The 27,241-nt window shown below is 45.3% G+C and overlaps 1 protein-coding gene across 3 annotated transcripts in view; it reads right to left on the reverse strand.

Moving 5' to 3' along the window:
• DUOX2 (dual oxidase 2) overlaps positions 1–27,241 on the reverse strand; it is a 52,291-nt gene that overhangs the window by 10,063 nt on the left and 14,987 nt on the right. For all 3 annotated transcript variants that reach the window (XM_083712416.1, XM_083712417.1, XM_083712418.1), the window contains 17 exons: positions 26,430–26,520; positions 25,679–25,781; positions 23,262–23,419; positions 22,163–22,329; positions 19,113–19,231; positions 17,984–18,121; positions 16,706–16,822; positions 15,634–15,836; positions 14,518–14,703; positions 12,165–12,390; positions 11,250–11,343; positions 10,413–10,588; positions 9,536–9,605; positions 7,733–7,828; positions 4,107–4,285; positions 3,252–3,482; positions 604–703 (listed from right to left, as the gene is read on the reverse strand). In XM_083712416.1, the coding sequence (XP_083568542.1) occupies positions 604–703; positions 3,252–3,482; positions 4,107–4,285; positions 7,733–7,828; positions 9,536–9,605; positions 10,413–10,588; positions 11,250–11,343; positions 12,165–12,390; positions 14,518–14,703; positions 15,634–15,836; positions 16,706–16,822; positions 17,984–18,121; positions 19,113–19,231; positions 22,163–22,329; positions 23,262–23,419; positions 25,679–25,781; positions 26,430–26,520 (2,454 nt within the window). The remainder of the gene's footprint in view (positions 1–603; positions 704–3,251; positions 3,483–4,106; positions 4,286–7,732; positions 7,829–9,535; positions 9,606–10,412; positions 10,589–11,249; positions 11,344–12,164; positions 12,391–14,517; positions 14,704–15,633; positions 15,837–16,705; positions 16,823–17,983; positions 18,122–19,112; positions 19,232–22,162; positions 22,330–23,261; positions 23,420–25,678; positions 25,782–26,429; positions 26,521–27,241) is intronic.

Consider the following 27,241-nt stretch of genomic DNA (forward strand, 5'->3'; position numbering starts at 1 on the left):
GGCTGCATTTAGAAGGTGGTTGGGCTGGATCCGGCCCCCGGGCCTTAGTTTGCCTGCCCATGGTTTAGAATGTTGCCTAGACAGGACTTTTGGGGTATTCACAAGACCGGTTCAATATTTCAAAATCTACCAAAGAAGTATTGGGCTTCCCATGCTAAAACAGTGGTAAGAAAAAGCTCTAACTGCGCAAAATGCTTAGAGATCATGGCTTCTGTTCTTTCTCCAGCTATCTGGGTTGCCCAGCTCTCCTTTGTGTTCTTCAGTTATTACCGTATTTTTCGCTCTATAAGATGCACTTTTCCCCTCCTAAAAAGTAAGGGAAAATGTGTGTGCGTCTTATGGAGCAAATGCAGGCTTTGCGTGGCTATCGCTGAAGCCAGAAGAGCAAGAGGGATTGGTGCGCAGTGATCCCGCTAGCTTTTCTGGCTTCAGGGATAGCCACGCAAAGCCTCTTGTGTGCAGCGGGAGCGCTCCTGCCTCTTCGCTCAAGAGGCTTTGCATTGTTTTCCTCCTCTAAAACCTAGGGGTGTCTTATGGTTGGGTGCATCTTATAGAGTGAAAAATACGGTATGTATGAAGGGGGAGAAGGCACTCCCAACTTACCCATCGTTTGTAAAGGTGTTGGAGAAGAGGCAGGACAAGACGCTGAGAGGGGTGACTGAGAAGATGTAGACATTCACAATATGGCCCAGAGTATGCAGAACTGCAGGGGGCAAAAGTAGTGAGAGAATGCATCCACAGCAACAACTATTAAAGCAATTTCAAATCTGTTCCGGGCTGTTTGCATTCTTTTTTTCTTTTCTTTTTAAAAAAACAAATTCACAGTCCTTGAACTGAAACTCAGCTAACTATTTGAAAGTTGCACTTCTCTGAATTTCATTGTGCAGTTTTCCCTCCAAACAACATATATGAATTAAATGAATATATAAGGGGGAAACATGCATAAAAAATAACTCTGAAAATAACATAAAATGCATTCTATTAATACAAGTTCCTTGCAAAAATGTGTGCATTAATCAAAACTGCAGGCAAGATGTGTTCATTAGGAGAAATAAATAAAATTAGGAGAGAGAAAGAATTTTCAGGATTTATTAATTAATTTATTTATTTGAGGTTGCAGATGGCTGTGGAAATGTGAAAAACTGAATTTTAAACGGGGAAAAATGAGAAACTTAAAAAACGGAAATTAACAAATTCACCCATCCCTACATAAACTGCATGCCGTTTGGAACCCGCAACCCTCAGGAGTGGCTTTTCTGGCAGGTGGAAGGGGCTGTAGTAGAAATGAAATGTGGGGAAAGTCCCACTTTGCAAGCAAGCTGTAATGGTTCTAGGGGTTGCTTGTGCGTAAATCGACACCACACCTGGCTAGGTTACCTGGGTGAACCCTTTGTGTCTGGACAGCCTCTCACCCGTGGCTGTCTCAATCGCTGGCAGAATCCGTCAGTGGGCGTTTCTTGAACTTCTTCCAGCAAAGAAGCTCTTCGATGCCTAGTCTCCGCCTACTCTCCCTGCGCGGAAGCCTTCTGCGCAGGGAGGGTGTGGGCAGCGGAGGACCCGTGCTCTCCCCGCTGGTCTCCGGCGAGGGGTCATGGAGCCACCTCGCCGATTCCCCCATCTGCCCCCCTTCTCCACTGGTGCTATGCTGATTTCCTTCCCCAGCGGATGGGCTGCTTCTCTCCCTCCCGGGACGCTCTCCAGAACCCCTCTGGAGCCCTCCCTCTCCCTCTGGCTCTGATGGCAGTTCCCTGACACAAGCATTTGTTTTGTTGTTACAAAACAGCGTTGATCATGAGATAGCTGCTCCCAGTCAGAGTAGACAACACTGACTTACTATAAAGCAGCTTCCCAGGTTCCTCACTTGGTACCTACATCGCTCTCCTATTGGTACTCAGCAAATACTTTTCCGTTGTGTGCCAAGGCCCCATGAGCCACAGTGATCCAGCGAGGGGCAAGAGAGGGTGATTCCCTGAGGCTATGCTTTGAATTTCCCGTGGAACCGCCCAGCTGAACCCGCTCCCTGAGCGCAGCCCCATCGGTGTGGCCAAGCACCAGCAAGCAGGATGCCAGTCTCTGCCCCCTGGCCGGATCACCGGGGGGGCCTGAGGCCTGGCCGCAAAGCCACCCACCTAAGGAGGTAAGCGGACTTCTCTTAGGTTTTTTAAGGTGTCGTTTGTCAGTCTATGTGTTTCGGCTGGTGGTCTTCAGCTCCTGTATTTGATGGTGATCTTAGCTCTTGTACTTTTTATTGTATTTTGCTCTTAGGTGGATAATACTACTACTACTTCTAAGTATTATTATTATTATTTATACCCCACCCTCTCCAGCCACAACTGGGCTCAGGGCAGCTAACACCAGGTATAAAACAATTGATTAAAATACAACTTAAAAACAAGATTAAAATACAACTTTAAAATGCAGCCTCATTTCAGTAGAAACTCAAATCAGAAACTTTGGGGATGAAAACGTCAAATCTACACCAAGGCCAACTCTCCAGACTGGTCGTACATGGGCCAGAAAAAAGCCAGGTAAGTCCCCAAATAGGAGCTCCATCACAGGAGGAGAAAGGAAAAAGGATAGAGGGGAAGGGAATCAAGTTGATTCCAAGCCAAAGGCCAGGCGGAACAACTCTGTCTTACAGGCCCTGCGGAAAGAAATCAGATCCTGCAGGGCCCTGGTCTCATGAGACAGAGCGTTCCACCAGGTCGGAGCCAGTGTTGAAAAGGCCCTGGCTCTGCTTGAAGCTAGTCTAACTTCCTTAGGGCCCGGGACCACTAGGGTGTTGCTTGAGACTCTCCGTGGGGCATACCAGGAGAGGTGGTCCTGTAGGTACAAGGGCTCCCATATGCCTGTTTGGGTTGAAGGTGGGTCCTGGGACTGAGAAAGTCAAAGGCTACTGGTCTGGACTGACTGGAAGAAGCTCTCCAGCGTTTCAGGGAAATGCCAGGATCGAAACTGGGACGATTTGTATGCAGGTCGGAGCCAGTGTTGAAAAGGCCCCTGGCTCTGGTTGAGGCTAATATGACTTCCTTAGGGCCCAGGACCTCTAGGGTGTTGCTATTTATGGACCTTAGGGTCCTCTGCGGGACATACTGGGAGAGGCGGTCCCATAGATATGCACTTTCCTCGTATCATTATTTAATCGTTATAATTTATTTTCCCTGGAAATTTTATTTTACAAGGTGCCTCGCCGACCCAAGCAAGATGTGCATAGGCATTTGAGCACGTGTGCAGGATCTCTCAGAATCTACCTGAAAAGATCAGGGCTCCAGTTGCAATCCAGCGGTGGAAGTCCACAGCAGAATCAAAAGGGATGTAGCGATTGAAAAAGGTCTCCCGCAGAAAAGTGATGAGGTTTCGACACATGGTGAGCAGGATAAATGAGTACATGAAGGAGATGCTGGCTCCTGCTCCCCTAGAGATGAGGATGCCCACAAAGGTGGTATCTGCAATTCCTGTGGGTGGCGATGCAAATCCATAATCTAGAGACAGAGGAGAAAGGGTTTGCTGCAGGAACCAGGACCTTACACGCTCCCATTCTCCCCTCTCAGCAGGCTTGGGTTATAAACATGCTGGCATGCCTTACAAGCCCTTTACTACTTCCTGGGGAAAAGCAAGGCAATGCAAAGCCATTCTAAATAACATGTTTTGTTACTATATATGCTCACACCCTGAAAGAACTTCCCTCCTGCTTCTTACTGCATGCTCAGTGGGGTGGGGTCTGGGTTATAGTGGAGCTATTCAGCTTCATTTTACAGCAACAGCACTGCAACTAAAGTTGTGACCCTATAGGTCTGGATCTCTAAAGTAGCCACTAAAAAGCAGGACTGGGAAGTTTAGCAACAAACTTCTCTCGTTAGCAATTAATGAGCTCTACTTGCAGCAGTCTTGGGTCTCGCTTTTTTTGAGTCTGGCGTTAGTTTGTGCTGCAAGCAGATACGTACGTGGTGGCATCCTTAGGTGGGGCTGCCACTCACTGCCTCCTCTGGAGACAGACATTTCTCCTTCCTCAATGAATGAGGATGTGGAGTTCCGGCCCTGGCTGGCCACGCTAGGTCCCGGGCGCAGCAGTTGGCTTGGTGGAGCTAAATAGGCTGGTAACTCACAGTATGCCCTCTCCACAAAGACCCCAACCGTGATGGCTGAGAATATCACCACGCAGATGATGTGGCGACGGTAATTCTCAATGAAGCGCTTGAACTGCTGGACTTTCTGGTGAATTTTGCTCCTCTGGTACTTCTCCCTCCGTGCCTCGGTGTAGAGATATGGCTGGGGAAAGGACAGCCTGCAGCAAGGGAGTGAAGGTCCATATGAGGGTTTGCAAGGCTGCCAAGATATGAATTGACTAGGAGAGCCCCACCCATCCCGTGGGCAATGCCCTCCAGATGTTGGGGCACAACACCCATCACCTTTGACCACCAACATCAGAAAACCCATCTCATTTGGCTCACCATCACACCTGAGATGGCAGGAGGACACAAAGTCGGTCCTCAGAGAAAGAACCGGGCAAGCTGATATATTCATGGGCAATAAGTTTGTTCTTAAAGTATCTTGGAGCTTGTCAAAGATTATGAAGTTTATGTATATAACCAAAAGCTGAAAGAAGATCTACAGAGCAGATGATGGTTTTATGTATAGCAGACATCATTTACATACATGGACCACTGACCTCAGTAAAAATGAATTGCCTAACTTTAATACACCTTCAGAATGTATCATAAGAAAATGTAAACCTCCTTCTGAGGAACTGAAAAAATATTTACTAATGTGTTGTTTAGAAGGCACTGATTTAAGATATCAGGACAACCTAACCCACCTAAGAATCCCAGAACAGCTAGTCATGCACACAGCATTCCTCAGCAATAAAATCTACGCTAATTATTTGCCAGTGCATTTGACTGTAGTGCCAGAATAATGTACTGTACAAAAATCCCAGTGTAAGATGGTTTCAAGAAGGAGCAAATCCAGAAACTGATTATGCCCCATTATTAAATGTTTATTTGCCAACTCAATTACATTGCAGAAATAGTTCTTGAGCACAGCTGAAATATATAAACTAATTTTGGTCACGGTAGGGTGAGTCACAGGACTTTGTTGCTGTGTTAGGAACACAGCAAAATGTCAAAACAGCACCAAAAAGGTCCATTCTCATGCTGCCCCCCCTCAGATGGCAAACGCCAGGTACAGGTTGGCTCATGTGGGGAGTTGCAGTCCTTTAATTAAGTACACAAAGCCAACCTGAGCATTGATGCAACACGAACATTGGCCCTCAGACCACAACAATATAAAGTCCATTAACTACTTTCCTCTGAGGTTAGTGCCAAGACTTTGTCACAGACGAGACAATGATATATTTGGATACCTTCCAGGGATTGATTTTGCTCTGTGGCCTAGAAGCTGACCACAAGGCAAACAAGTCAATGATATCAACAAAACTCAACAGTGTATAAAATGAGCATTGTGTGTTTGCCTAAGGGAGAGTCCGTCAGAAATGGACAACAATTCTCATCAAAGCGCTGCATCACAGGCAGAGGTGATAAGGTGGAAGACATTTACAGGAATATGGAAATATTATGACGCTATAGGCATTTCAGAGAACAATCATAAAATGCAAATCAGCTGTGATGCTATCTAAATGTTTACATCTGCCACCCCCCACCCCTGCCCCAGGGACTGTTTTATTTCCCTTATGTACTATAGCAGAATGAAGTAGCAACTTCAGAAGAAATGATGCCATCTGCATGTATGTTTTATAAGTTTCCTCTCCCACGTATAAAAACATAAAAGTGTGTCATAAGGTCCCATAGAAGAAGCCTACGTCTACTCAGAAGTAAGCCCAATGGAGTACAATGGGGTTCACTTCCAGGAAAATGTGTACAGGGCTGCAGTCCTAATCTTAACTTTGGGGTATCTGGGATAGCATGCAAAATGGATATGTGCCAATGGCAACAGCCATTATTTGATGTTTGGCACTTCTAGGAGCATCCTTTGCCAAACCTCAGACAAAGCAGAGACTTGGCATGGAAGGATGCCCACCCCCCTTTAAGAATGGCGCTTCTGCATTGCCTTCTAATTTAACAATTCCCCAAAAGAAGCTGAGAGCAGTAAACATGGTTCTCTCTCTCTTTAACAATTCCATTTCCCCCCGACTTGTTATGAGGAAAGGACAGCAACCAGCTGTTTGTGAAGCATTCACCCCAAACTGTCTGCAAAAGGGTTGAGGGAAAGGTTAGGCAATGCTGGCTATTTGTTGAGCCTTCGTTCCAATTTGATTGCAAGGCGGGGGTGATGGGATGCTGCACCAAACAAGTGTTATTCCACCTCTTCCGGTGCATTTTCCACCTGCTTTTCTCACTGCTTGACTTGAATTTGCTGGTATGCAAGTGATTCCATTCAAAAGCAGCAACAGTCTGGAAGTGCCATCACTCAAGGTTATAAAACATGCTTGGTGGAGATTTAAATCTGGCTCTTCCTGCCCAACACTAACCATTACTTTATACTGGCTCTCAGGGTAGCACTGTTTTAAATTAATTAACTACAAGCCTTTATAAACTGCTTAATGATTAAAAATATATGTAAGTGGTGTACAGCAACAACAAAAATAAACAATGGGCTGAAGCTGTAAGATCACCTGACCCAATAGGTGCCCATTTGACCCAAGAGATTCCCATTTGATCAGGCATGCACCTTCAGTGTACTCTTTTCAGTGCCTGTAAAAAACATTTTTATTCAGGGAAGCCTATCCAGATACGGAGAATGATGACATGCGCTTTAATCTGGTTTTTAGCTTTAAAAAAATGTTTTAAATTGTTGTTTTCAACTGTTTTCACTGATAATTTTGTAAACTGCTTTGATTTTTATTTTTTTTACACGCAGGTGGTATAGAAATGTTGATAAAATAAGTAAACAAGCCCAACTAAGTTCTAAGGATGCAGGTGGCGCTGTGGTCTAAACCACAGAGCCTAGGGCTTGCCGATCAGAAGGTCGGCAGTTTGAATACCCACGGCGGGGTGAGCTCCCATTGCTCGGTCCCTGCTCCTGCCAACCTAGCAGTTCGAAAGCACGTCAAAGTGCAAGTAGATAAATAGGTACCACTCCAGTGGGAAGGTAAACAGCGTTTCCATGCACTGCTCTGGCTTCTCCAGAAGCGGCTTAGTCATGCTGGCCACATGACCCGGAAAAACTGCGGACAAATGTCGGCTCCCTCGGCCTATAGAGCAAGATGAGCGCCGCAACCCCAGATTCATTCGCGACTGGACTTAACTGTCAGGGGTCCTTTACCTTTACCTTTACTTTTTAATTTCTAAGGAATAGATCTATTGAAATTAATGGGCTATATGCAAGACTACTCCTAGTCAGATTAGACCCATTGAAATTGATGGATATGACCAATTTAGGTCAATTTGTGCCCTTAGGCCTACTCAGAGTACAACTTGGCTACAACTCAATGTTATTAAAACAAAAATCCAGAATAAAACAGCACTTCAAAGGCATATGGAGAGCAGGAATTCAGAAAGTGGAGAGAAACAAAAATGGGGCCCTGGTCAAAATTATGACTCTACATGAGATCTGATGGAACTGATGGTTTCTGCTTCACGTATGGCAGAGGGAAGGGAGTTCCATAATGCAGTTACAGCAGCAGAAAATGCCTGTTTTGGGATCACCATGATAAATTCTAATCTAAATAGATGTCACGTTGGAAGGCTATTAAGAAATACAATCAGACACTTACTTTTTTCCTGGCCTCCTCCTCAGGTTTTGCCCTGGCATTCCCCCAGAGGTTGCATCTCCTTCCAGAATCAGGGGCTGTTCCCGATTTAGGATGATGCTTAAGGAAGCAGATAATAGCCTTTCAGAGAACAGTCTTATCTATTACACGACTTAGAACCAAGAAAGCTGACCCAGGCCCTTTGATTTTATGGTTGCTTAGAAGGAAAAATTTTGCCCTCTGCAAGTGAATGACACCAGCCTCCCTAAATATTTCCCATGCCCAGCTTATTTGTTCTGCCACATTTCTGGCAGAAGAAACAACTCATCTTCTTTAGCATTTTGTTTTCTGAATAACAGCTGTAGCTCTTCTAGAGAAAGTGGGTTTGATAATCGGAAAATGCTGAAAATCTAGTTGCATGGAAAACAGAACAGGCATTCCTCTTAGGGTGTTTCTAGGGATGTTTCTTATGACATCTGTTTTGCAGCCAGAAGGTTGTGCTTAACATAGGAGCACCTACACTGGGGAATCAATTATTAGACAAGGATCATCTGTGTTTTGTTCTATATGCAGTCTTAAAATGATTTTATTTACCCTGTCATGTGAGCGAGTTTTATGCCATTTTTTCCACTCTTGAGCATATTTTTTTCCTTGATTCCTCAGCATGCAATTTTATGTGTAAATATAATAAAACAAATAGAGACATAGGATGTCTGCCTTATACCAAGCCAGACCACATTGGTTCGACACTGACCGGCAGCAGCTCTCCAGGGTTTCAGCAAGGAGATGCTAGCAAGTGGAGCCGAGTCATTTTGCATAAGTGACCTATGGATCAGGTTGTTTTTCTACGTGACTGGTAGTCTGGGCTGGCTGCTGCTAGCACCACAATAACATCGCTTGCTGGGTGACACCCTTTTTAAAGGAGTGACAATAACATCACATGCTGGGTGACATCCTTTTACAGCACCCGGCACTTTCATTGGCATTGTGTCTGGAAGTGCCCTTAGGCCTAGCGTCGTTTACTCTTTGGAAACAAAGATCTCCGGTTAACTGCTGCATAGCCCATGCAATAATACTGGGGGTGGGGCACACTGTTCAGAGGAATGAGCAGGTTGCAGTTAGACATATCTTTGGCACAGTGGTAGCCCAGAGGGCATAATGGCCTCAGCACTCTCTCCAGGAAACACGCAGTGGAAATTCACTCAGTGCCATTTAAAGAACGTGGCTCTTACTCCTGTCTCTCTGCACTACCTTAAATATGCAGAAACAAGTCCATCTCGCAACCTTTCGTTCCTCCTCCAAACCAATTTAAACACCTTACATAGCAACCATTTAAAAACCAGGGAAAGTGGCAGGGTATTTTTGTTTTTTGTTTCGGCAGGGCAAGGATTTCAGCTGGAAAATGGAGAGTGAGGAAATGGTTAAAAGACCCTCCGGAGCTATGTTTCATGAACGAGAATACCCTATAAGCAACGCTAAGTTTCACTGTCCAGCATCAATGTGTGGGAATTTCTTTCAAAACCAGCAGGTGAATTTACTCTTTCACTTAACTGTAAGGAATGGATTGATTAACAGAACTATAACCACAGCAAAAAGCTTAGCAGAGAAACGGATAACACATTTAAGGCACATCCCTGACACACACACACACCCCAAAATAGAATGCTTGTAACTTTAGTTTGTTAAGGGTGGTGGTAATTGTCCCTGGGATACTTTAGAGGAGGAAATGTGCTTTAAATGTATGCTGTGTATCTGTGGAGCGAGTGCCGGACGGCGCTTGAGAGGAGCCCGGCTCACAGAGGATCAGTGGCTCAGCAGAGAGCTTACTTGTTGCTTCTGTCCTTGCCGATGACGGAGGCTCGATTGCTCACATTTTGTCTGAATCTGTCAGGAATTCCTTTGAGAGACAGAATAAGGAAAGTCATGTCTGTTCATACGAAGGATTTTGCAGAATAAGGGGAAGAGAAAGAGCTCACTAACTTCTTAGGGTTGTGTCTCAGACCAGAGGTCCATATACAGTAGTCTGTTTCTGACAGTGGCATTGTAAATATAGATGGATGAACACATGCACAGAGGCATTTCTCGTAGCAGGAAATTGGTGGTGGAAAGAGATGCTTAACCCAAGTGTCAGACAGCCAGAGCCATAGCTGGGTGATCTTACGCCCCAGCAGAACTGTCCAGATTGTGGCCCCTCAGCCACTGACAAATAAGCTCTTCTTTCCGCCTCTCCTCCAAACACCTCCCCCCATTTAATTCACCCTCTATTTAAAACCTTTTCTTATAAAGCAATAATCAATATTTATATTTATGGACATATTTTAAAGCCGATTTTGTGCCCCCCTCGCCTACGCCCCTGGAGGGAGCCCACCTCACCACTCCCTAGCTACGGCCCTGCAGACAGCCACCTACCTGGCTGTTGGGTGCTTGGCAATCCCACAGAAGGGCGTTATGACTGATGCCATGGGATTGGAAGGTGGTTTGTCCTGCCCACCTGTCAAAGTTGGCTTCAGGAAGAGAGGTGGAGCCAAAAAGATTCCCCATCGGTGGAGTAGAAGGAAGGCCGATTCTCCATTGCAAGTCCAACCACGTTCCCCCGGTATTGTGAGGGTTGGAAATTCCAATTTACCTAATAATTCAGTTGCTTAATTTTGCCTTTCCATGCCCCCCCCCCCAGCTCAGGCCTGGGCTCTCCCTTTTCCATTACCTCTAACGCAGAGTTGAGTGAAGCGGAACTCCTGGTCGTGGTCCCGCAGCATGTAGTTAAAATCTTCCCAGGTGAGCTCCTCTTTGTCTTCGAACCCTGACTCCTTGAACAAGGACTCTATGACCTTCTCAGTCTGATCTCGCGAGAGGCAGTTGTTGTAGATCTCAATGAAAGACCTAAGAGGCAACAGAAGACACAACGCGGTCAGCAAACAAGGAGCCTGCTGCAAAAGCTGCCATGAATCAAAGGGCTGTGGGCAAAGGGGCAAAGGAGCAAAGTGGCATGGGCGCATGGGAAATGGACTGAGTCAAATTAGGTTCAGAAAAAGGGGTCCAGAACATTTGAGTCTTCACTAAGACCCTTGCAGTCAGATGTCCACCCTAAGCATTTCTGGTCACTAACAACATAACCTCTACCAGCTTCATTTTTTACATTATGCATTTTGTTCTCAATTGTAAGAGTTTATAATATCAGATGTCATATGTGTACTGAGCATTGATTACTTTTTTTTTTTTAAAAAAAAAGGAATATCAGAATCCATTAGGGAGAAACTGTCGCCTCGTGTGAATTTCAAAACGGGCTGGAGAATCCACTCTCGGTCACTGGCCTTGTTCCTCACCCTGTAGGGCTTTTGCCTAGAAAGAATGTGTCTTTGCTTTTGGATAACACACTTTGCTTGGCTGGATGGAGGGTAGAGAGAAACTGGCCTGTTGTACAAAGTTACTGTTTACATTTCTTGACCTGTTTGCCCTGCCCACCACTGATATGTGGCCCTTGGGAGAATAAAATGTGGCCCTCCAGCTGAAAAAGACTCCCTCCCCCAGCACTAGACAATACCTCAACATCCTGAAGAATTCTTCCTTTGAAAGAAAGCCATTTCCATCTATATCATACATAGTGAACATCAGTTTTGACTTCTCTTGGGGAGATCCTGGTGGAGGAAGAGTAAGATGAGTAACATCAAAAATACTTACCATAAAAATTCTTATCATAAAGCCCATTTGATAAGGAATTTTTATGAGAGCCCAATTCTCCAGCCCCACAATAACTTCAGAGGCACTGATAACTGAAGGGAGGGGATTTGTGTTCCAGGAAACTGGTGGGTGAGAGGATGTGGGAAAGACTATTGTTGCAGCCTGACACATGAGGATGACGAAGATCTCTCAGTTTTCCTTGTTTTCACTCTTTAGAGTCAGTTCTTCGCATCCCAACATCAGCTGGCATTTTTATTTAAAATCCTCATAAAAATCTATCTGCACTTTAGTGCAGAATACAATTTTGAAATGCAATTTCCTCTGATACAATGCATTTTTGTATGTTATTTTCACTAAAATATGCATTTCTAGGAACACTTTTACCCTGTTGGTTTTTCCTCACATTATTTGGTTGGAAGACCAAATTGCAAATTTTGGGTCAGGTATGAATTTTGAAGAAACAGCTATGTTTTGGTTGGCATACTGTTTGGAATTGGTTGTTAAATGTGAACTGAATCAAATTTCTCTCCCACCTTTATTGGGAATGGCCTTCCCATAATTATCCTGATCAGTAGCTTCTCATGTTGGCTGAGCTGGACTCACTTCCTGCTGAACCAACATGATTCCCCATTGGCCATCCGGCTGCTGGTCTCTCCTACTAGAGATGTTCCTTGATGTACACACGATAAACACCTGGAATGTTTTCCCGTGTAGAATTCTGAATGCCCTGATTAGGCTCCATTCCCTCCCATACTTTTTTGCTGATATCCAATTTCACCTTTCATAAAGACCACGAAGATGTCTAGGAACTCCCGGAAGGAGAGATATCCATTGCCGTCTTTGTCAGCGAGTGAGAACATGGAGTCCACAAACACAGACTGGGGCTTGAGCCCAAGCGCATCTGCAAACTCCTCCCTGCTCAGCTCACACTTCAACGCTTCCTTGGCTTTCTGGGAAGTTTCCAAGCTGAGCTCCCCAGCGTCTAATCTGTCAATGTCTAGAACCTGGAAAGGACAAGACACATGGTGAGGTTCCTGGAATAACACTCCTCAGGCTTCCCAGGAATAGCAGAACTGCAACAAACCCTGCCTTTCTCTCTGCTCTGCAAATATTAGTTTAAAATAACTTATCAACCAAGGTTTGATTTCTATCTCCATAGTTCAGAACATCGATCAGATCATCTAAGCATTATGTAAGTGCCTCTATTTGATGTTTAACAAAAAAAGAATGCAGGAAATCCCCAACAATTAAAAGGACACAGTTCCACGTTGGGGGACAAGCTGCTGTAAGGAAGAATGAGCAATGACTTATTCATGCCACGTTTGGGCAAAGGTTTCTGGCAAGAAGTGCAAGGGAATGTTCTTTCATAGGTGGTTGTCTTGTAAAAGGATAGAAGAGTAGTGGGAAATGATCCATAATGAATTGAAAAAAATGTTTAAAAGTACTTTCCAAAAAAAGTACTTTCCTTCCTGTTGGGGGTAATTCAAACTCAAATACCCAGGTGTCAAAAAAGGTTGTTTATCTATGCTACTACTGCGGCCCGTGTTTTGTTAGCCCCGAAATGGAAAACAAGTGAGGTCCCAACCAAAGAAGAATGACACCTTAAGTTGACAGAATATGTACAACTTGCAGACTTAACATATAGAATAAGAGAACAAGAAGAATCTACTTTTAAAGAAGAGTGGGAAATGTTTATTGAATAGATGGGAAATAACTGTGTACAGCTGAAAACACTGGCAGCATTAAGATAAATTCAACAGTGTAAATAAGTTTTGATGGATACAATAATGGAACACTGAATGGTATAGTTTTTGTAAAATATGCAGGGATATAAGATGTGTAAAATGAACCATGGAAAGAGAAGATGGGAAGTCATTGAGGATGTAAAATGAATATTTTAAATTGTAAAACAGAAAATTTAATAAAAATTATCTATATAAAAAAGAAGTGCTGGTCTTAGCCGTCTCCCCCCCCCCCCCTTTTGCTGACTGCAATATTTGAGGGGCAGTATTTGGAGGTGGGGTTAGAATGCTGGGAATAGACAAAGGACAGCAGGTTTGAATCTCAGTGGGGAGATCTTAGGCCTGCCACTGTCTCCAACTCTCACTGAGCACGCAGGGTATATCTGTGAGGATAAAAATGGAGGATGTACTTAATTCTGAACTCCTTGGAGGATTTTTGGGATTTAAAAAAATGAATGTAATGAAATGAAAGAAACTACCATGCTCCTTCTTGCCATGCTCATCAGGCTCTGCATTTTTGAGGGAGGCTTAAAAAAAAAAAAGAATTATGCCAAATTTGCATAGGATTGTACCCAGTGCTAGCCCTACACAGAATGCACCCATTGAAGTGAGTGAACACGAGTTATTCATTAATTTCAGTGAATCTACTCTGAGTAGGACTAGCATTGGATACCACCAACAGCGTCACTGACATGCACTCCTCTTGGTGGGATGAGCATTTTTCGAGGAGGAAGTCATGATTGGAACACATCGCCTGTTGGACTCTGAAAGTAGCTGTCCTATACTGAAATGTTTTTGTCAAATAAGTAGGCACATGCACAGATCTATCCCCGAGAAGGGCTATTTAAGGAAAGAGTTGGAAACATTTGCCTGAGTAACACAGTGCAACATTGAGGCTCTTTTTCACGTACACATGGCAAATTACCTTGATTGTACACAATAACATCATCACTATGTATGTGCTGTCCGCTTATCTTGTTTGCCCTCTACATGTTATCAGAGACAGATGTTTACATTTGCAGCTATTTATATCATAGTAGGGAAGAAAAGCTAAAAAACAAAGTTTGGATGTGGTTATTTGATGCATGGCTTTCTTTGACACAAGTCCCATTGTGTTCAGAAGGACTTGCGCCCAGGTTTGTGAACACTGTGGGTGGTGTTCAATGCTAGTCCTGCTCTGAGTAGACCTATTGCAGTTAATGGCCATGGCTAACTTAGGTTCATTCCTTTTAGTGGGTTTACTCTGAACAGGATTTAGTTGAACACAACCCAGGGCACCAGATTCAATTAACCTGGTACGCCAGCAGAAGTCAGTGCTCTTTTGTCTGTCCTGAATCTTTCAACGGTCAACTTCTTGGATGTCCTCAAGTGCTAGTGTTATGAGAGTACCTGGGCAAATATATGCCTGAAGAAAATATCTAGGATGTCCTTTCTCTGCTCCTTGGTAACAGCCTTCTTCAGCAGCTGCTGTTCCTTCATGTCGGATATGTGGAGAGACAGTCCATTTCTTTCAAGGTAGACCTTCAGACGATTAAGAAACTCCTTTCGCTCTGCCTCTCCATCAAACTGCAACACCTATGAATAAACGAGATGGAGAAGTTCTGATTGTGGAAATCCCTTCTCAGGAATATCTCCTTTTTTGATCTTTCTACATAGCAACTAAAAACAATGGATGGGCAATGTTGCTTCAGCTGCTGTTAACTGATTTGTTTTAAACTGAGGCTTAATAAGGGATTTTGGCTGATAGGATTTCAACAGACATGACATTCAGTAAGTGTTCGATGTTTGTACAGAAGTATCTGAGCTGCACGCTCAGTGCTGGATTTAAGCTGAAGCTTAAATATTTCAAAGGACCTGTAAATACATCTTTAAACTATATTTAAAGTTTAGCATAATTGTCTTTCTGTATGTCAGCGTTTTCATATATGCTAAGTAAGAAATCAGAAGGCATTTCTGTTTGAAAGCATTTCAGATGCAGATATGCTTCCTGGAAGACAAATGTTTTAGTTTTTTAGTTGTATCCTCATCTATGTATCAGTATATAAAGGCAAATATAATTTTTTATCATTTCTATTCCATTTCTGTTAGAATGAGGCATATTTTTGGTAATGCAATTGAACAGGGCCTCTTAAACTTGACACAGCTTAGAGCAGGTGCTGGGAATCTTTGAACCTCCAGATGCTGTGGAACTACAACTCCCGTAATCCCTGGGGCCATTGGCATGCTAGTTGGGCCTGATGGAAGTGGCACTTCAGCGCTATCAGGAGAGCCAAAAGGTTCCCCACACCTGGCTCGGGGCTTCAGCAATTCTTAATCTGGGCCTGTGCACAGTCTTAAAAGTTATTCACATACAATGTCCAAGGAGCGTACAGTCTGTGTACACAACATTTGAGCTGTACGACACTTGTCCATGGGTACAGATAGCAGCATGTGAACAAGTCTAATGTTTTCAATATAGTTCATGGATGAGTAAACAGGCAGACAGACACCGTACAAGTTGCATACCAGGTCATATTCTTTGGGGATCTTCAACAGCAAGGTTTTGTTGCCCTTGTTGTTGGAAAGGACGGTCTCCACCTTTTGCTGGCTTTTCAGAAAGATGCTCCGAAGCACGGCCAACTTGCTGTCCAGAACTCTGATCCCCTTGTCTTCCTGCAGCTGAAGGTAGACTAGAGAGCTGTCTGTCTTGGGGTCTTGCCATTCAAACGCTGGGAGAAATGAAAAGATTTATTGAGATCTCGCCTTGGGTGCAGGACCCAAGGAGGCAAGTGGGATAAATTAAAACAGATACAACCAAAAACGGACAATAATTTTAATAATAATTTTAGCACCAGAGCTTTCCTTCTTCTAGATGGACCACCTTCCCAGGTTGGCAAGCTCCATCTGCCCCTCACCTCCCTCTGAGGCAGGTGCAGAAACCGCCTTCTTGACCGTTGGACCAATAATTGCATGGGTAGACAAACTAAGGCCCGGGGGCCGGATCTGGCCCAATCGCCTTCTAAATCTGGCCCGCGGACAGACAATCGGCGTGTTTTTACAGGAGTAGAATGTGTCCTTTTATTTAAAATGCATCTCTTGGTTATTTGTGGGGCATAGGAATTCGTTCATCCCTCCCCCCAAAAAATATAGCCCCCCTCCAAGGTCTGAGGGACAGTGGACTGGCCCCCTGCTGAAAAAGTTTGCTGACCCCTGAATTATTGGTCTCATCCACTCAATCCGCCAGAGCCTGTCTTCGTATGCAGAGAAAGTTCCTAACTCACATTGGTGGAGATCCATCAGCTACCCTCACCTGGTTTAGCTAGCCAATCAAAGCCAATCACATGCTGACAGGAGCCACAGGTGAGAACTAAGTGCAGGGGACCAAAGGTGGGGGACCGCAGGTGGACAAACTACCCCAGAAGGAGCATGGCATGTCCTTCACCAGAAGTATCACCCCATATACCCCTAGCACGGATGTAGAGAGGAAGTAATAATATTGTTTGCTGAGCAAAGAACAAAAGATATCCAAGGAGATTTTCCCCACTACTCCTGCATCTGCAGGAGCATTTGGTTCCAGATCCTCTGGGAAATGCCTCACCGTGGATAGAATCTGCAGATATTTCTGCTTGTACCGAAGGGCTTTGCTTCTTCTTCTGCAGCTTCTTGAACTCTCTCCTCCGAAAGGCAGCAACGATCCAGGCAACAAACAGACTCACTGCAGAGACACCAATGGGACAGGCCTTGATGCGAAGCTAAGCCCTCGCTGCCAGGGCTGCTTGCCACTGGGGGTTGGCATTGTTGGGCACCTGCCACAGCCGACACCCTGCAGGGGACCCACTGACAACTCCTGAAGCAATCTTCTCCAACTTGGTGCCAGCCAGGTATTTTGGGCTGCAACTCTCATCAGCCGCAGACAGCAGGGAGGATGAGAGTTGCGGTCCAGTAACATCTGCAGACACATATTCCCCATTCCTGATCAAACCATACATTTAATGAAATAAACAAGCCATGGGGTTTTTAAAAAAGTGGTGGTTGGTCCCAGAGATAGGTGAAAATGCCAATTTCAGTTTCTCACAGTTTTCCAGTCTTAAAACTGGTTCTCCACATTTGCAATTTAATTATATTTTTTAATAAAAAAGCTCTTGTGAAAATTCATCAGCATTTTAGTGTGAAATTCCCCAAATATACACATTTTGAGAGGCAGCTTTTCCTAATACCCTACATTTTTGCAAAGCAATTTTCCCCAATATAAGGAACTTCTATAGGTTATGTTCAGCAATATATGCATTTATTATATGCATTTTTCATCCTAGCATGTTCATGTTTGCACATGTTACTTGGTTGGAAAAACCACAAAGCAAAATTTGGAGAAGTGTGAATTTCAGAGGATGAATGTCCCGGTTCAAATATTGTTTTGGAAATTGTGAATTTGTTAAATTTGCCTTTTAATGCCTAATGAACTGAATGAAAACCCCAATGGCTGTTTGCTCCAATTCAGCTTCAAAGAGTGGGTTTTCATGGGGAACGCTCCAGAGCAAGAGAGGGGGGGGGAGCGCTTTAAAGTGGGGACTTGTGCTTGGAAGGAGCAACGCAATAGGTGTGGCATCAGTTTCAGCAAGAACACATGCATCTCCTCAAAATAGTACAGGTTAACAGCTGCATCATCTGGAAGCTGCAGAACCGGCGGCAGTGTTTGGGGTCGCCCACTGATTAGATCACCTTAAACTCAGTACCAATGACTCATGGAAGACTCATCATATAAACATGGTCATGCTTTGCAGAAACTTTTGATAGCAATGCGGCACCCCTAAGGACATGGCCCCAATCCAACCCCTCCTTGGGATGTAAAGTAAGCAAAACCTGGTCTGAAACAAACCCAGAGGGAAGCAACAGAGAGCAATGATGGTGATCACAAATCCAGGTACACTCCCTGCGAAGTAATCCAGTACGGTTAGCTTGACACAGACAGGCAGCCGTTCTGAAGTCACTTGCTGGGGCTGAGAACATGGGGCACCTGGGAAAACAGACAAAGTGGCCGGGGCATTAGACCAAACTGATCACTTGTGCCCGCAGCCACCCAAGAGTTCCTGAAGATTGCATAAATGCAGTAAGTATTTCCCTCCCCCATAGTTGCAATTCATACGCAGACCCACCCCACTCCAGCAACGCTTTGATCTGATGTCAATTCCCATCCAGGCCAAGTGCCAAATTGCTCCAAGTTCTCTGGCCAAAAGGAATGGAGCTCGCTTTGGCAATGGCATTTTCACTGCTTCTCTATCTCTCCAGCAGACAGAAAGCATCTCAGGTGATCTAGGTTTATAGGTGTGGGTAAACTGAGGGGATCGTGTGTTGAAATTCTGGAAATTACTCCATACTGCAACAATGGACTGAAGAGATTGTGGCACCTAACATCAAAATAAATAAAGTCGCTCTTGCAGCAAGATGGAAGGAATGTCATAAAAATGCTCCCACTGTAAATATCACAAGGTGCAAAAAACAAAACAAAACAAAAAACCCCACCCTACCATGGTTTCCATCCAAAATCTCCTCCTGGAACATTATTCCTTTTTTCAAATGACATTTTGATATATTTCAATTGCTTCAAGCCTTTTGAATAGGAGCGGATCATTTTCAATCTGGATCAAGTTCAATCATATTCAGTCTGGTTAAAAACTCTGGCTGTATTCAGACATAACCCTAACATCCATAGCTTAATGTAATTTTTTTAATAAATAAAAAACCCTCGGGCTTATATGCTCCCATCTCTCCTTCTCTAACACAGCTGCAGGGAACAGAATAGAAATATTCACTTTCCGTTTCAACACAGTTTGCTGTTTGGTTTCCAAATCATGACAAACTGAAGTTAGTTTTAATTCCAAATTAACTGAACAAGCAACACCAAACCATGGTTTCTGGTCCTGGTCTATTTGGAGAAGTGGACAAGGGTTATGGAACAGATCCTGTGGGGTTGCTTTACCAACTGGTCAACAGAACATAAAACCCACCATCATGCAAGAAAAACACTTCTGCCTGGATGTCTTTTGACTCTGCAGCGGTGACCGCTTCCAGGATGTCGTGGAATGTGGTATTTTTAATTTCTTTAATCTCGTCAGAGGAGAATAACCTGAGAAAGGGAGTCAGCAAAAGGGTTAAGTGAAGCGCCAGCCTGTTGCCGTCTGTGGGGTCTTGGGCAGAAGCCCACTTGATACATGATCCCTTTTAACTGGTGACCCATTTCCCCCTTCCCTATCGCCCCAAGCTTCAGATCCAAATTCTGTGCCAACAGATATGAATTATGCAATGTCTGGTACAGTGGTACCTCGGGTTAAGTACTTAATTCATTCTGGAGGTCCGTTCTTAACCTGAAACTGTTCTTAACCTGAGGTACCACTTTAGCTAATGGGGCCTCCTGCTGCTTCCACCGCACAATTTCTGTTCTCATCCTGAAGCAAAGTTCTTAACCCGAGGTACTATTTCTGGGTTAGTGGAGTCTGTAACCTGAAGCATCTGTAACCTGAGGTACCACTGGTAGACTGTGTAAATTAAACATGTTTGTGGGTTCTTGGAATTTTTTGAAGCTCTGCAATATGCAGGGGGCATCACAATATTATGCAGGACGTGGATGCCCAGGCCTGAACCAGTGGAGAGCCCATTAAGGCATCTTATGGCTTTGGAGATTTCAGTCAGCACTGCTCTGCATTTTCAAGTGTGCCTTTATACCCATAAGGTCTAGAACCTTGAGCAGTTTTCAAGGGTTAAATGTTTAGGTGTCTGCATTTTACATCTAATAGTCTAATGTTGTGCTTGTATAGATTTGCAACATGCGCACAATCTTGCCATGCCCCATTGAACTATTCCTGGTACCAGCACAGAAGCTGGATAATTTATCATACAATGTGCAGCTCCTAGGTATATATGACTTTTAAGAAATTTAGCTTATCGATGTTGGTTTCTTTTTTTAAAAAAGATATTGCACAAGGACAGTGCAGTTATGAAGTCAGGAGAGTTCAATCTTTCCACAAGCTAGTGCCTCACTTTCAAGAGAAATACATTTTCCCATCACTCAGCCTGCAATTTGCTGCTGCTGTGAAAATGTGATTCTTCCCACACAGCTATTAGCACTGAACTTCCAACACTCTCATATCCACAGCCCCAGTGCCTTTTCCCCCTTTCCTTTTAGAGTCGCTTGCCCCACTGCCCTCTACACTGAGAAGATTTCTCATTGTTGTAACAACAATGCCCATTCCTTTAGACCAGGGTTAGGGAACCTCAGCGCCGGAGGACCACTATTGGTCCTACACCCCTGTCTGTCTCCACAGACCACACCCACTTCCAAAAGCCACACCCTCCAGGAGTGCCTTTGCCTGGCTGGTCCGTGTCTTTGAGCTGTGATAATGCCTCGCTTGCCTGGATACGTCAAAGTGTGTCTGTGGGCTCAGAAACCTCTGACCTCTGCATGGCGGGAATGTAGCTTACTGTATAAACTCCACCCACTTTTGAATCTGGCCCCGCCTACCACTGGTACGTGGCCCCCAGAAGGCTGCCTGTGAGGCAATGTGGCCCTCAGGCTGAACAAAGTTCCCCATCCCTGACTTAAACAGGTACAGCATCTGGCTTGGCATTTTCAAGCATTCCCAAAGGCTCATATCCTACTCAGAGGCCCACTGCCAATCCCTGGAGCCTCCTAGCCCTGCTGCTGCTGGAGGAGCAAGGAGGAGGAGGAACAGCAGCAGTAACCACAACACATTTTGTTTGCACCCTCATCCTGCGGGTGCAGGTTTGGCCCAGACAGAAGGCAAGTGAATTTGCAGAATGAGGCAAGAATAGGAGGGAAAGGAGGAGAGGGAAGTGGATGTACTCAAGCCCCCGGTGAAGGGCTCTCTCAAAACCTGAAAGCCAGGGATGGGGAATCTGTGGCACTCCTGGTGGGGCTGTATTTGAGACATTATAGAGCAGGGTGGGGAGAGAAACTGTGGTCCTCCAGATTGCTGGACTACAACTCCCATCATCCCAGACTTTTGGTCTTGCTGGCAGGGGATGATGAGAGTTCAAGTCCAATGACACCTGGGGGTGGCGGCCACATCTTTCCAACCTCTGTCACAGAGTATGGATACACATGATATGGTTAAAGGTAAAGGTAAAGGTACCCCTGCCCGTACAGGCCAGTCTTGACAGACTCTAGGGTTGTGCGCTCATCTCACTCTAGAGGCCGGGAGCCAGCGCTGTCTGCAGACACTTCCGGGTCACGTGGCCAGCGTGACAAAGCTGTTCCGGCGAACCGGCACCAGAGCAGCACACGGAACGCCGTTTACCTTCCCGCTAGAAAGCGGTACCTATTTATCTACTTGCACTTAATTGTGCTTTCGAACTGCTAGGTGGGCAGGATGATATGGTTAGGTAAAGGTAAAGGGACCCCTGGACCATTAGGTCCAGTCGTGACCTACTTTGAGGTTGCGGCGCTCATCTTGCTTTATTGGCCGAGGGAGCCGACGTTTGTCTGCAGACAGCTTCCGGGTCATGTGGCCAGCATGACTAAGCCGCTTCTGGCAAACCAGAGCAGCTCACGGAAACACCATTTACCTTCCCGCCAGAGTAGTATCTATTTATCTACTTGCACTATGACGTGCTTTCAAACTGCTAGGTTGGCAGAAGCTGGGACCGGACAACGGGAGCACACCCTGTTGCAGGGATTCGAACTGCCGACCTTCTGATCTGCAAGTCCTAGGCTCTGTGGTTTAACCCACAGCGCCACTTGCGTTGGTTAAAGCATATTAAAGCATATGGTTAAAGCATATTAAAGCATATGGTTAAAGCATATTAAATGCACATGACTTCTCCTGGATAGCCCTGGGAAACTGTGGTTTGTTATAAAGGTGCTGCACATTGTAGCTCTGTGAGGAGGAAACTATAGCTCCCAGGCGGCCTGAATATGATGTAAAATTGTAGTGCAAATCTGTCTAGAGTTTCTGGTACTTGGTGGCAATGGCAAGAAATTTCCTTCCCGGTGTTGCACCCCATGCTTATGAATGTTTTCAAAAAGTTGATTAGCTGTTACCCATTCTTGGTGTTTTCAAACCAGAACCGGTCTCCATCCCGCAAGCGAAGAAACTGGTCCTGAATGATGCTGCGGAAGAGCTTTCTATCAGCTTCCAACAGGCCCCCAAGCAGCAGTTCCAGGCGGTCTGTGTCATTGCTGTACATCTCTGCAAGTTCTCTGCAAAGCTGGGAACAAGCCATAAGGTTAGGTTGCTGCATCAAGACGAGTGGGAGGCTTTCCAGGCTGCTTGGTTAGTTAGAGGGGCAGGCTGCATCGACACCACACATTTAAAGCACATGACTTCCCTCAAAGGATCCCAGGGACTTTATGAAGGCTAAATTACAGTCCCCAGGATCCTTTGGTGGAAGCAATGGTGTATATGTGTGGCATATACACAGAAAGAGAGAGGCTGGTTTGAATCTGTCAACTAAAGCAGCTTCATTCTGATCATACAGTAAAAGAACAAAAGCCTTCAAAACATTTTTCTCCAGAGCGGCAGCAGGAGAGAAAGTGCTCTGTGGCTTTTTTGAGTTTGCACACCTGCCACCTTCCTTAACTTTGGGCCCTCAGATGCTGGACTACAGCAGAGCTAATGGTCAGGAATAGAAACTGTAGTTCAACAACACCTGGGGACTGGAGACTAGGAAAGGCTGTCTTAAAGAGGGCAGTGGGCAGGCCTGAAAGCTGTGGAGCAGTGATGCGACAAGAGGACCATGGAAGCTGACTTGTAGTAGGTCAGAGGATTTATATCTAGCAATGTCTGCTCTGACTAGCAACAGATCTCCAGGGACTCAAGGAGGCAACTTTCCTCTCATCTGATACATGTTTCTTCAAATATATCATGTCAAGGATTGAACCCGGGGGCTGATGTGTGCAAAAGAGGTGCTCGTCTTCTACCAAGTTGAAGGGCTCCTGCAATGTTTCAGCTACCTGGATTTTCTCAGGTAATGTCTGATTTTCTATGGGATGCACCACAGAAATGTAGGGTTGCTCTTATAGGCACTTGGGAAAATGGTCCATCTCCACGGATGGTCCTGCTTACAGGAGACAAAATGCACCCTGTTTCATGCCTGGCTTATCTATGCCCCCACCCCCTGCAAGACCTCTGACAGAGTACCGTTTCATTTGGGTGGATGTCCTGCCATTTGGTAGCAACGGAGTGGTTGAAGAACTCCCTGGCTCTATTATAGGTAGTTAATCCAAGGTCCCGCCCACGATGAATCCAGTTGGCTACGAAGTCCATGCGGGAGTACTTCAGGGTCCCATACCAGTAATCTGGAAAACAAGTGCAACACAGGACCATCAGGGCACTGCAACACAGAAGAATCCCTGCAGAGAGCAGAATGGTGGCCTTGGCAAGGCACCTCTGAGCGCTCAGACGGGCATCTGTTCTAGAAGGAACCCGGAAGGACCTCTGCCTGCTTCCACATTAGGACTCCTTAGTGTTAATGCTAAGGCATCCCTGTTCAGCTTTAAGCTGTAAGGAGAAATGTAAAGTGGTTCCACGGTTAATGTTGAGCTTCCTCTCCATTCTCAGCCAGAAATACCGATTCACATGGTACAGAAGGAGGATACAAGTCTGGTGTATGTATCATTGAACCTAAGTAGGGCCCTGATGGATCACAGAATCATCGAAACATAGAATTGAAGATTCGGAAGGGACCCTGAGGATCACCATTTTTTATGCTCGCTACCCCAGTATATGCACTTTTAAGAACGTTACTTGGCTGGAGAATGACATTGCAAAACTCATAGAAGAGCAAATTTTAGAGGATGGCTAAATGTCAGTTTGCTTTTTTTCCCCTAAAAAAAAAAGAGTGGCAAATCAAGTTTGCTTGCCTTTAAATGTGAAGTGAATCAGGTTTCTCTGCCATCCTTATTCATAATAGGCCCACTGAAACTAATGAACCTAAGTTCATGGTGAATTAATGGACCTGACCAAGTTCCAGCTGGTTTTTTGTTTTGCAATTAGGTAAATTCAGATTTACATTTTAATTGAATCCAATTCCTCTCCCTTCCCTATGTAATAGTAAGGGGCACCTGATTTGAGGGGACATTTGAGGAGGACAGCAGCAGAAAGAGTTAAACTGTTCCTCCACCCCACTTCCCTGTTGTACTAAAACTTTGCAAAAAGGGTGAAATGTCTCAATATTTTGCAAAGCAACCTAAGGTTCACTGCAAGGAAGAAGGATTCCCACCTCCCTTCTGTGACTTGCAGTGAGGTCAGTCCTCTGGTTTTCCAAACCAACCCAATTTAAGGAGGCACGGGCACCCAGTCCTCCCCACTTTGTGGGTGCCTGGAGTGGCCTGTGACATCACATGCATGGCGCATATGTGACATCATGCAGCTAGACGCCTGTTGCAGCCTCCAGAAGGGCTAACGGGGTTCAACAGGGCCAGTTGTGACCTCTGGAGGGCCCGATGGGGCCCATTGCAGCTTCTGGAAGGCCCGATGAGGCGCATCACGGCTGCGGGAAGGTCTGGCGGGCCTTCCCGTGTTTGCAATGGGCCTCGTCGGGCCTTCCACAGGCCCCAGCAGGCCTTCCCGTAGCCATGATGGGCCTTCCTGCAGCTGCGGGGGGGGGGGGGTTGGGTTTTCCAGAGGCCGCAATGGGCCTCCAGAAGGTAAAGAGGCATGTGGTGGAGGGACATAGTGGCAGCGCGCGGAGCTACTCCAGGGCCCACTGGAGTTGGCCGCCCCTCTCATCAGCTGGGCAGCATGTCTGGCCAGGCTGGGCTTCCTCACGGGTGCACTCGGTGAGCGCATACACTCTGCCACTGGGTATGCTGACATCAGTGCAAAAACACCCCCGGTGCAAAAAAATTGTGGGTGCCCTGCCCCTTCATGGGGAATGTTGTGGGGGCTGGAGCACCCACCACCCCACACACTTGGCGCCTATGTAAGGAGGGAGAAGTCAAAGCTCCATATGTTTCCAGAGAAGTTTATGTGTGGAAAATCCCTTCACTTTTACTGAGCCTCAGAGAGATTTGCAACACACTGAAATCTTTCACTGTTTTGCAAATCCCTCCCAGTTCAGCGCAATACCAAGTCCCCACGCTCTCCAGTTTCAGCCTAAGGATGTAGAGGGAATTGATTACATGCATTGCTTGCATTTCAGTGCAACAAGGAAGCAGAGAGAGGCAAAACCTGGGCTGTAAATGTAAGGGAGGAATGGACAGGAGTGCAAAGGATGGTGATCTACACCAGTTTGGATTGTCCTGGTCTTTTCTATTAAAAAAAAAAGTTGGAATAAATGAGCCCTGGTAGTATCTGGACAGCACTAGGATGGCAACCCAAGTTTGCTGAGCCCACAAAGTAACTCCTCCTAGACTGATTCTGGGCAAAAGATTCCTTGCTTTTTATTGCCTTTCTCGGTTTGTAGAAGGGATCAAATTGTTTTGCAATTAAAACAGAGAGAGAGAGAGAGAGAGAGAGAGAGGAGAGGAGAGGAGAGGAGAGGAGAGGAGAGGAGAGGAGAGGAGAGGAAGAAGGACTAAAAACTGGCAGGAATAAAGGAAGAAGGGAAAATCTACCTTGGAGATCTTCAACCACTATGTTGTCTTCCTTCTCAGCAATTTGAGAAGCCATCCCCAGCAGCAGATCAGAAACATCCTTATCCGTTTTGATATTGGGATTCTGAACAGGATAGATAAAAAGACTTAGCATACAGCATTAGCACACCACAAAGCTACACCCATTGCCAGTTCTGAGCTAGGATTAGCAGCAGGGCATGGAAGCCACCAGTTCAGATCTTTATATCAGTAGCCTGGCCCACAGCTAATAGAGACCAACACAACCTTACTGAAAACATTATTTGGGTCCAGAGTTGCTACATGCCTTGCCGAGGTCACCTACTTAACCAGTGATATATGAAGCTGCCAGGCACCAAGGCAGACTATTGGTCCACCTAGTTCAGTATTGTCTACACCAGAGATGAGGGAATTGTGAATGCTGTTAGACTCCCATCAACCCTAGCCAACATGGACAGTTGTCAGGAATGATGGGAGTTGTAGTCTATTAACCGCAGGAGGGCCACAGTTTCTCCATCCCTGGTCATTACCGACTGGCAGTGACACTCCAAGGTTTTAGACAGGAATCTCACCTCAACTTGGAGGTGCCATTAATTAAACCTGGAACTTTCTGCATGAAGAGCATGTGTTCTACCAGTGACCAATGGCGTATCTGTACCAACAACAGAAACCAATTTACTCTATTCATTTTCTGTTTAAGTGGTGTAACATGTGCCTTTGGTTAGAAATTTATTCTTAGTTGCAAGCCCCCTACCTCTCTGCTCCAATAACTGTTGCACAACCGGAGTACCGGGGAGCGGGTGCCATCTCTGTTAATCACTTCTCGGAAGTGACAACTTGAGTTCCTGAAAGAAAAGCAAAAGAAGTGAAATGATGCTCTAAACAGGAAACGAATGATATCCAAAGCCATGAACATAAGATCCCCTCCAGGTGTATTCTGCAACATGTTATTGACACAGCTATAGTGCATCAGTGCAAACCATATTGAAAGTAGTGTCACAAGCAACTCCCCCAATAGCACGATGAGCTCAAAACATTGTGAATGCACAACAAAAGATGTTTGGAGGGGCCCTAGGGAAGTCAGAAGGGGAAGAGGGAAAACCAAACAGGGCTCCATTGAACAGAGTGAGGAAGTGAACACAGCAGCCTTATCATGCCAACATCTAAAGTGAGCCCTCTGCAAGACCATTAAGTTGAGTCTAAGATTAGATTACCTTACTGCACCAACAAAATTGCTTCTTAAGAGCTAAAAGGGTTTCGTGCGTAAGTATTGCTTATAATGACCCTGTGGGGCAGGACAGCAAATCCTCTCCTTATTACCATGGTATGAGTAGGTCAAGAGACAACGGTAGTGAGAAGTTTGAACCAAGGCTGTCCAGGGTCACTCATGCTCCTTTCAAAGAGCGTTCAGCAACTACAGTCTCTTCAGAACATAGCAAGGCAGATTGCCATCCAGTAAATACTACTTGGGGACATGGGTGGCGCTGTGGGTTAAACCACAGAGCCTAGGACTTGCCGATCAGAAGGTCGGCAGTTTGAATCCCCACAATGGGGTGAGCTCCCATT

The sequence above is a fragment of the Podarcis gaigeae genome, assembly GCF_964106915.1.
Source record: "Podarcis gaigeae genome assembly, chromosome: 14".
Taxonomy (NCBI): domain Eukaryota; kingdom Metazoa; phylum Chordata; class Lepidosauria; order Squamata; family Lacertidae; genus Podarcis; species Podarcis gaigeae.